Source organism: Aspergillus caelatus (assembly GCF_009193585.1).
Source record: "Aspergillus caelatus strain CBS 763.97 unplaced genomic scaffold BDV27scaffold_352, whole genome shotgun sequence".
NCBI lineage: Eukaryota > Fungi > Ascomycota > Eurotiomycetes > Eurotiales > Aspergillaceae > Aspergillus > Aspergillus caelatus.
Genome location: NW_022475615.1, coordinates 21,254 through 31,273, shown reverse-complemented (window position 1 = coordinate 31,273; position 10,020 = coordinate 21,254). Strand labels below are relative to the sequence as shown.

The 10,020-nt window shown below is 47.2% G+C and overlaps 4 protein-coding genes across 4 annotated transcripts; all 4 read left to right on the top strand.

Moving 5' to 3' along the window:
* Positions 1–31: 31 nt before the first annotated feature.
* BDV27DRAFT_163796 (uncharacterized protein) lies at positions 32–2,257 on the top strand (the record flags this gene model as incomplete). The annotated part of the gene is made up of 5 exons (XM_032073591.1): positions 32–215; positions 276–697; positions 760–855; positions 916–1,537; positions 1,644–2,257. The coding sequence occupies 5 exons, from the start codon at positions 32–34 to the stop codon at positions 2,255–2,257; spliced, it is 1,938 nt and encodes a 645-aa protein (XP_031921300.1).
* A 1,240-nt stretch (positions 2,258–3,497) lies between these two features.
* On the top strand, positions 3,498–5,052 carry BDV27DRAFT_169653 (putative alpha-1,3-mannosyltransferase; the record flags this gene model as incomplete). Its single annotated transcript, XM_032075094.1, has 1 exon — positions 3,498–5,052. One exon carries the CDS (start codon positions 3,498–3,500, stop codon positions 5,031–5,033), a length of 1,536 nt encoding a protein of 511 aa, XP_031921299.1. The 3' UTR covers positions 5,034–5,052.
* A 2,064-nt stretch (positions 5,053–7,116) lies between these two features.
* On the top strand, positions 7,117–8,191 carry BDV27DRAFT_169651 (uncharacterized protein; the record flags this gene model as incomplete). Its single annotated transcript, XM_032075093.1, has 6 exons — positions 7,117–7,454; positions 7,517–7,572; positions 7,626–7,685; positions 7,749–7,820; positions 7,885–7,968; positions 8,025–8,191. Exons 1-6 carry the CDS (start codon positions 7,162–7,164, stop codon positions 8,189–8,191), a joined length of 732 nt encoding a protein of 243 aa, XP_031921298.1. The 5' UTR covers positions 7,117–7,161.
* A 935-nt stretch (positions 8,192–9,126) lies between these two features.
* BDV27DRAFT_150644 (uncharacterized protein) lies at positions 9,127–9,866 on the top strand (the record flags this gene model as incomplete). The annotated part of the gene is made up of 2 exons (XM_032071252.1): positions 9,127–9,715; positions 9,820–9,866. 2 exons carry the CDS (start codon positions 9,127–9,129, stop codon positions 9,864–9,866), a joined length of 636 nt encoding a protein of 211 aa, XP_031921297.1.
* Positions 9,867–10,020: the final 154 nt, after the last annotated feature.

The window sequence follows — 10,020 nt, the reverse complement described above, 5'->3', positions numbered from 1 at the left end:
CCCCCCCCCCTACCCCTTCCCCCTACCGGGTATGTGGTTTCGTTACAAACCTGCCAATGCAGCGGATCGACTTCCCCTGGCGAAGTACCCGTCTCAATCGGAGAGACCGATCGTGACACACGACTTAAATGATTTCACGCAGAAGCAGGATCACATCTGTCAATGGGGTATTGGGTGGAAAACCACGCTCATCCTCTGTGGCAGTTTCTCGTTAGGTACGGATATTTTGGGCCTATGAACCTGAATCTATAAGAGATACTGACACTCACCCGCAGCCCTCGCACTAGCTATTACTCATGTAGCCGTATTCCGCTATCTCGATGGAAAGCTTGAGAATGATCCAAATATCCCGTCGCAAACTTATGTTACGGCCGCCTCAACTATTGTGGCCAACGTTATCAGCTTCTGTATTCGCATCTGCCTGGCAGCGGCGTTTACTCAATATTTCTGGCATCTTGTCCGGATATCTCCCATGCGGCTTGAAACTTTGGAATTTCTCTATACTATGAGGGGAAGCCCAATGTCATTCTTCTCCTTAACTGTACTTCAAAAGGGATGGTTACTAGCTATTATTACAATGGTCCTATGGGCTGTCCCTGTCGCTATGAGCTTCCCATCGAGCTCAATGACTGTCAGGAGTGCTGTAAGAACACACGAGGTATCCCAGACTCAAATGCCAGGTATGAATCTCTCAGAGGTTAGTAAATTCAACCCAAATTTGACAATAGTCATCTAATCGTGAATTTGTACGCAATGTAGATCTGGGGTGGTAACGCGACGATTATGAAGGATAAAGAATTAGCCTTGTTCGTGCCGAATAATTGGCGAGAGCAGAATGATTCTGACTACGTCGAGGTAGATCCGTCCTCTTATCGAACGAGTGGAGGGACCTGGATCTTACTGACTATATTTTAGGTACTCCGTGCTGAACAGTTGACAATTGCAGATATGGGCCTTCAGATCAAGCCTGTTCTCTACCAGCTGGCTACAGAAATTATCGTGAACGGCGAGCCGCGAAGAATGAGCTCACCTTGTGGGATGAATTGTTCCTATGAGCTTTCTTTCGATGGGCCATACCTAAGCTGCAACAATACCGATTTTGAGAAGATCAGCCCGCCGCTCAACAGGAGTGCCACTTGGTTCTATGCACTTGAAAGTAACTGGACCGTGACACCGGATGCAGGCTCAACGTCCACCCCCGCTCTGAAGAATTTCCAGATGAAGAATGCGGAGGTATATAATTGGATTCGGAATGATACCACAGGCACTGCTCAATTTGAATACGTGTCGCATGTACTGACGTGTAGTCCTCGTCGGGCTGAATACCATGTCGTCCAGAGATTCCACAACGGTGAGCAGTCCTCAACCGTCACTATAGGAGACGTGCATGATTTAGTGCCGATGGACGAGAAATTCTATTTTTCGAAGAATAACATGACCCAAGCTGTTGTCGACACAATTCGTGATCGTAATATAATGGCCCTAATTATGGCAATGACCAAAGGCATATCCGGAAATGTAGGGGCAATGGTATACGGTGTGGATTCAGTCGAGCCGATCTCACAGGAGGCGGTGTTTTCAACGCAATGCATGTGCCGATATCCCCCAACGTGTATTTGCTCATGGACTAACTAGATAAACAGTGATGCAAGACAATCTTCTCGTCCAATCCACCCGTCTTTTCAATGGTTTCAGCGATTCTTGGGCAGGAACTCTCACTGTTTGGTACAACTTGTTCACTGTGAATGAGGAGATCCTTAACTCTATGCTGGCGAACGTCACCATTAGCGCAATCAACCATTTTCAGCTCTGGCCGACTTCGGTCAACGTGACTCGACAGGATCTACATACACAATATGTGTGGTCTCGGCCGCTGAACCTTCTTCTGCCCTATTTCCTCTCCCTAGGTGTTGCACTACCGTTGGCAGCTTTGGGTTATTGGTCGTTGCGTCAGAACGGTGTCCCAGCTACAGATAATGGATTCTTACAAATCGCAATGACTACACGGGGTAACTACAAACTTGATCAGCTAGCGATGGGAGGTTGCCTTGGAGGAAACCATAACGAATCCGCTGAACTCAAAAGCCTCGAGGTTCAGTTTGGAGAATTGGTTCAGCCAGATAGATCTATGCTGGGCATGCAGACAAATGACCTCAGATCTCCCACAGCAGATGTGAGACTGGCTGGATTTGCACCTAAAGATGAAGTTGCTCCTCTCCTAATTGGAAAACGATATGGGAAGTTGGGTGAAGACTGAGGATGACTAGTGCGCCCTTAATATGATCTTGATTACTATGATGTCGATTGTATGTACGCTCTATCTATGTATGGCTAAGATTGGAAGTACATGTACCTGTAGAAATGTCAACTCACGCCTATATGTCTCTACAGTTGACCACCAGTCACAGGACCTGCCAAACATATGCCACGGCATCATGTGATGAATGCTTCCGACTCTAGCCCTACGCATGTACTCCGGTTGAGCCCTGTAATTTTGTTCCGCACTGATCTCTGTCCATCGGCGTGAATAGCTTCATTTAAGCTGAGCTCCGTATATCCTATCTAGGTAGGCGGTCCTAGGCCTAACTAACCTACTAAGAAATTAGAGGACTCATCCGGAGTAGACACAGGATAGACATCTCGTCTCTTGGCCTCGGGGTATAGTTTCGGATTAGATCGACCGTCCAGCTTCAACAACTGCTTTGAAGAAAGTTGCATAGCTACAACTAAATAATTAGTAGTTTAGTACCTACAGCACTAAATTAAGAACCGCATGTTTTCTGGCCCCCATTTCAGGAATGGCTTGGAAGTTCGAGGCGAAGCAGCTCCATGTTTTATTACCCACAATTATCTAATGATTAACAACGTAATAAGTTAGGATACATATGCCAAATCAGGCATAGCGGGATAAGCTAAACAGATTAAATTTGCATCCCGTATCCCGAAAAGCTTGGATGCCTGAAGAAAACAGACTGCATGAAAAAATAGCAACAGTAAATGCAGCCACAACAAGTGGACAGCGATACGGACATTGACAGGGCTAAGCTCCTAGCATTGATAATCTCAATATATATTTAATACTGTGCAAATATGCTGTGTAGGCCAGGATCGGCATCCTTCATGAACTGTGGATTCTAGTTGCCACTACCCAAGAACTAATGATCGCTACCCACAGGCTGCGCCAATCATACAGGGCTGGAATCCACTACCAGGGTTGAGACATTGCGTACCATCCACACTCTTGTTATCAGCCTCCGGCTTACGTAGTTTTGTTTAATCCGGGAGTCTGGCCCCTGACCATGAGCGGAATCCTTCAGTGAAGAACAAATCACTTCCCATCGAGTCACAAATGGTCACATTTTCGTTCCTCACTAGAAGAGGCCGACGGAAATACTGGGTGTAAACCCCGTACAGTTTTATATTTCACTGCCCATGCTTTCACCCAACAGTTTCTGATTTAATTTCCTTTGGACCGCACACGCCGGGTCTCGTGGAACATGATCTCTGTTCTGGCCCTGCGAGGCCTTCGGCCAGCCTGGATCAGTATCACCGCGGTCGCAGCAGCGGCACTACTCACTTTATTCTTTTTATACTCACCGCGGCTGCTGACTACTACCTCGAGAGTAGTAGTGCCAGACCCTGTAAACCATATCGTGACGGATCCGACCTATGTGGCCAGCAGTACCACCAAGGTAACTGCCAGCTTTGTCATTCCTGACACCACATTGATTGACCATCTCGCGCAATACTTCATTGATTATCCACTCCAACCACCATATAAAGAGCACTTCGGCGAGCTAGGCCAGCGAAGTCGAGTCTTACGCGACTGGATAACACTGGCTGACCAGTCCGAAGATCCTACGAGCAAGAACTTATTATTGAACGCTACGGAGAGAGTAGCCGTCTCTTTATACCCGTTTCTCGGAAAGCCTGAGGGGCAAAATGCTACACATAAGCCCGTGGCGGATCTCCGGGCGTCTTTTGAGCCAGGCTCAGCCGGCGTGGTCATCCCAACCAGCAATCATACTCTCCGCTTCGCCGCCCACCTCGTTGGTACTTTGCGCTCGGTTCTAAATTCGACGCTACCGATCCAAATCGTTTATGCCGGTGATGACGATCTCAGCCCGGATGACAGGGTTCGTTTATCAAGCACCGTGGAATCGGGCCCTCCCCTCGAGTTTCTCGACATCCTGACCATTTTCGATGACTCCACACTCCAGCTGCAGACGGGTGGCTGGGCCATTAAGGCATTTGCAGCCTTAGGCTCGCGCTTCGAACGAGTTATCCTAGCCGACGCCGACGCCGTATTCTTCCAGCCTCCAGAGGTCCTGCTGGACCATGAGGCATATGTTCGAACTGGGGCTTTATTGTTCCATGACCGACTTCTCTGGCAAGATGTATTTCCAGAGCGCAACGAGTGGTACAGAAGTCAAATTCGACAGCCAAGTGCAGCATTGGACAAGTCACTTGTGTGGACGAAGAATTATGCCGAAGAAGGTGACTCTGGCCTAGTCGTCCTTGACAAGAGCAGAACAGACATACTCGTCGCCCTGTTCCACATATGCTGGCAGAACTCGTATGAAGTGCGCGAAGAGGTCACTTATAAGATAACATATGGAGACAAGGAAACGTGGTGGCTTGGTCTTGAGCTGACAGGTGCTTCTTATGAGTTCTCGGGGCACTATGGTGGGATTGTTGGCAGGGACCAAGTGGATAGTAGGGGCAGGCACAAGGTATGTAGTTTCGTCATCGCCCATGTTGATGCAAAGGATAGGCTGCTGTGGTATAACGGGAGTCTGCTGAAGAACAAGGGGAAGAGCGGTATGGCGAATGAGTATGAAGTTCCCACGAACTGGATGATTGATGCCGAATGGGAGAAGGGTGCTCGCAAGGAGGATATGAGCTGTATGAAGGGGGGTGAATCGAGGAATCTGACTCAGTATGAGTTCGAAATCATGGAACGATCGATCAAGCTGGCTAAAAGGCTCGACGCAGTAATATACCCTGCATCAAGGGAAACCGAAAGTACCTGAGCCTTGCATATCTCAAGCCAAGGACATGTGTCTGGTTGTCAATCACCCGACCGGCATCTTTCTGTAGACCCTCTCAACATGGATGAGGCATCTACGATGCACGCCCTCTATAGCTTATCCGCTTTGTACGGACGTCGGTGGCTTTAGCCTCACCAACCCTGTTCAGTCCTTCTAGGATAGGTCACATACCAAACTAACAAATCCTGGTCATTAGATTAACCCTCGCTCAACTGCGTGATATGACTTTGGACATGTACATATACTCGTTGTATGAAGCTATGCGCATAGCATGGAAAATCTTACCCCTGCCGGCAGTTATGGCACATCCCCCTCCAACACCTTTTCAGGATATTTTCTGTTTGGACCGTGTGAGCAGGGATCTGTCTTTCTCCTCTTTCCTTCCCCTGCAAATGCCATCGATCGCTACTCCGAGGCGAGCAATCTCTTATTTTACTTCCATAGCCGGAGATGAATGCACTAATCATAGGACTGGCTACACATCTAGCATATCTACCACGTTGAGCGATGTGCCTTTGGCTGTCGGTGTATTGAAGTTATAGCAGGCATTCAAACTTCGTTTGTTTCATTGGCAAGCTGCTAAATATAGGAAATGCGACCCGATAATCGCCTCCCTGTCTCCCCTACTCGAAGGATAAAAAATAATAAAAATAAATAACAGTCAGAACTAAAACTTAGAATCAAAGATTTGAAGGGGGAGAGACATAAAGGAACAAAGGCGAACCATGAAGAGGAATAGGAGGATGGACAATTGTTTGAGACTGTGGAGTGAGGGCTCCAGCCCACATTCTTATCTCCACTTCTTGACACAATAGGCGGCGAAATCCTTATTTAAACTCCACGCAAATTGTTTCGTGAGGAAATAATGCCAATGAGACGTGCGAGCCTTATTACCAGGCTAATCTACCTGTAAATAAGCATAGGCTTATGCCGTTGGGGAAATTGCTTGTACTTCACTTTAAAGTTTAGCAATCAAGTGCGAAAAACGGTAAATAACAGTGGGATAGAGACCCCGTTAGTAGACCCAGTCATTTCCATCGCTAAGCACTTCGCATATCCTGCAGACGTTGCGCACAAATATGTCTATCAGAAGTTGCGTTGCTGGTGTGGGTCATAGCGGGGTTCAACCTTGAAGGGGTCAGTACTTCTTAGAAATCTTCTCACAAGAGATCGCTTCTCGGCTGCTACTGTTGGTTTCTTTCATTGTTCTCTCGGCTTCCCACCTAGTCTCAACTTGGTGTTGCATGTTCGAATTCCTTACTTGAGTAGTTAGGAGCAAGACATATGTAAAGAATATCTGAAGCGAGCGCATATAGGAGCTACAGTCATAGAATGAAGCCTGGGAGTTGGTACGCATAAACATAGAAAACTCTTCGGTATATCCCGGGACGATATACGTGTTACCACTGATTTGTCGTTCTATGAGCGAAAAGCTGATCGGCGGAGCCAATAGCAGCTACAAGCATCCAACATGGCTAAGCTTAGGTCAACAGTTATGTGCACATGTCTCAAGGTTTCCGTCGGGGTGGAGGACTCGTCAAACTTATACAGCAAGTGGCACGACTATGACTGACCCAGTTCGCAGATATCTAATCGCCAGAGAGTGTGGCCTATTTAGGGAAAGACGGCATATGGAAAAGGAGACTTCGGGTTCAGCCCCGTCAAGGGTCAGCCATCCAACCACATATATCCCCCATTTTATCCGAAATTCTTTTAGTTCAAGAGGGTCGGCATTGCGTGCGTAACTTGGCCCTCACTCCGGTATCACCAAGCTCACTTGGTTGTTTCGGGCTAAAACAAGCTTGTTTTTTATGCCGAAGCTTAGCCCTACGGAGCAAGAATTACGATAGCGGGCCCTATAGGTAAAACGGGCTCCACCTTGCTCCTGACTTAATATGCCGACGAATTATCCGGCAATCAAACCATCCAAATAGGGTGCTCAGCCTTGGGAGTATTTACGTACAGTCGCTCCCTTCCCGGCTCAGAACCCCAGGTTATCGTTCGCTCTTTTTTTCTTTTTTTTTTTTCCTACCACATTTCATTCATTTCTCTGCGCGACCGGTTCGCAATATCTTAACTAGTTTTTCCCTGTTCATCAATTACTCTGAATATGCACTCCGCCTACGCCGCCGTTCTTTTGGCTCTTGCCCTGCCCGCGGCCGCCACTACCAAGGACTCCTGGGCTTTCGGCAACGGATTCTACTCCGGTCCAGCAACCAACGCCCACATTACCAAGGCGACCTGGTCTCTTATCCCTCCCACTGTTCCTCAAGGTGTTGAGGTTCAGGACACCAGCGACCAAGTCTGGATCTCTCTTTGGATCGGTCTTCAACATACCAATGGCGACGACAGCTCCTACTTGTACCAGCCTTTGCTGAACTGGTCTCCTGACCAGGAGTCTCAGTGAGTACTCCCTAGAGATTTAGATATACGGAATGTGGATGACGGGACTGACATGGAATTAGGGGCTGTCCTGCTACGGCTGAGGAGTGGTGTATTGCTGCCAGCACTTATACTCCTAGTTAGTATCTCTTCATTGCCTTATTAGGTTGCGATGCTTACAGATCATGATAGACGGCCAGAATGGCCAGGCCTACGTTACTATTCCTACCGGAACTCAGGTTGACTTTGAGGGTGAGCTTGCATTCTGGACGATGACTATAACTTATCTCTTGCACAAAGACTAATACTCCATAGTCACCGTTGAGAACAACAAGGTCTACCAGACTGTCACCATGGACGGCAAGGTGGTTTCCAAGGAAACTGACGGTAAGTCACAACATGATACAAAATGATGTCTCACGGATTTAGCATCTGACATGGATACTTCCAGATCTCGACGCCGAGCTCCTCTACCTCTACTCCGGCGACGAATGCTACACCGGCTCCGGCAACTGCGGCACTCTTGAAGCCTACAGTAAGTCCTTTTAAAATATATACCAAGCCAGATCCATGTTAAACTGACATAAAAAGGCTGGGACAACATCACCATCCACCTCAGCGCTGAGGACGAGAAGTTCGGTGACACACTCTTCCTGTACAAAGGCTCTAACTCCAGTGGTTTCACCACCTCCGACGGTGGAAAGACCTGGCACGCTGAGTCTATCAACATCGAGCAGGACTCTTGGACTGGTGCCTAGATTCCCTTTCGCTAAGTTGTCGCATTAGAGGGTTACTTCTTTGTGCTCTGTGCAGAACCAGTCTTTACTTGTTGATCTCGTTCGTTGAGCTTAGACTCATTTACATTCTTAATTATATACTATTGTGAATGGTAGCCCACTGGCGATTAGAGGCCAGGGAATTCTCTTTATCTGTACAGTTTCTCTAACAGGTTTCCTCCTACCGTGCATCGATTTATATTAACATAATAAATATTGCAACTATGAGATACGAACAACTACATGTGCGGAGAGAGCAATATGAAAGAGGCAAAGAACCATTTGTTGAAGATTTCATTTATATTATATTAATATTTGAATCGACAGATGTATGGCATATGTGCGAATGTGATAAGCCTATGGTCTGTGTGCGCCCGGAGTATAGTGTTGACATCCCAGTGAATTTTGAACATGGTATCCTATAGCAATAGTTTGCCATCTTAGATATTGTTATACCTGGCGCCAGTGATTTATGCTTATTTAGCTTATATTGACTTTCGCGCCGATGAAAGATAAGATCAAGATTACATAAAACCCGTTGTTCTGGAAGATTTCGGGTCTTAGCCGATGCCTCAGCTTACTATAACAGAACCGGCAAATTAAGTGAAAGCTAACACAACTTATATCGCATGCGATAGCTACCCTGGGGGAGATTTGTCATAGTGCTTGAATATCTAATGGTCAAGTAATATTCTCGAACAAGCTGTGCCACCTTGAGTCTGGTGTCGCCCGACTCTGCCGATCGAGAGAAGAGTGAAACAGTATGAAACGTCTCAAAAATGGACCCTTAGACTGCGAATCTGGGATCCTCAGAACACATATAAGCAGCATCTTCCAGCTCACAGATTGCCGATGTAGAGATTAACCTACTTCTTGTCTGTATCTAGTCCCTGATACAATACAGGTGTCAGTTCAAAATGCATCTCAACAGCCTCCTCCTCCCATTAACCCTCACCAGCATCACCACAGGACGCACACTCAAACAACGCGCAGTATTCATAGAATGTGACAACTCCGAAAGCCAAATGGCCCAAGCAGCAGTAACCAGTGCCGGTGAAATGGCCGCCAAAGTCGCCGCCAGCATCCGCGCCAACAACGTGACATCGCTATTCCAAACATTCTTCAAAACCACCGACTCAATATCTACAAACCATGTCGCCGAAATACTTGAAGAAATTGCCCAAGAGGCATCCCAACAAGGAAGCGGTCTCGTTACCTACTCCTGTCAACCTGATAGCATCACTTGTCGATCTGGTTCGTTTACGCAGACGGGATATGCCAGTACGGACAGGTATCGGGGTCAAGTGAGTACTTGTCCTGCGTATTTCCAGCTGCCGCAAGTGTCGGATGATTGCTCTGTTCTGGATCAGCGGACGTCGAGTTTACATGAGTTATGTCATACGAAGGGGGTGCTCGGATATGAGGTGTATGGGTATTCGAATGTGCTTGGTTTGTATTCGCAGACGGCGTTGAAGAATGCGGAGAGTTATGCGTTTTTCTCGAAGTGTAGGTGGTTTCCTACGGTTTTTGTTTGTAGTACAAACATTCTTGTACTTTATAAGAGAAGCTAACTGGCAGATATAGCTGTTTACCTTGGTTGTACTGGTCAGCCCAGGTCATCTGCGTCAAGCTGGGGAAACCTAGCTGGTACTGGTAGCACAGGTAATACAGGAAGCTCGGGCAGCTCATGGTAAAATCCGTTTGCAAATTTCGGGTTCTAGTGACACATGTCGTTGCATTATGCGAGAGACTACTGATGACAGACAATGAGACGAGAACTTGATTAGTAGTTATATGAACAGTGGGCGGTG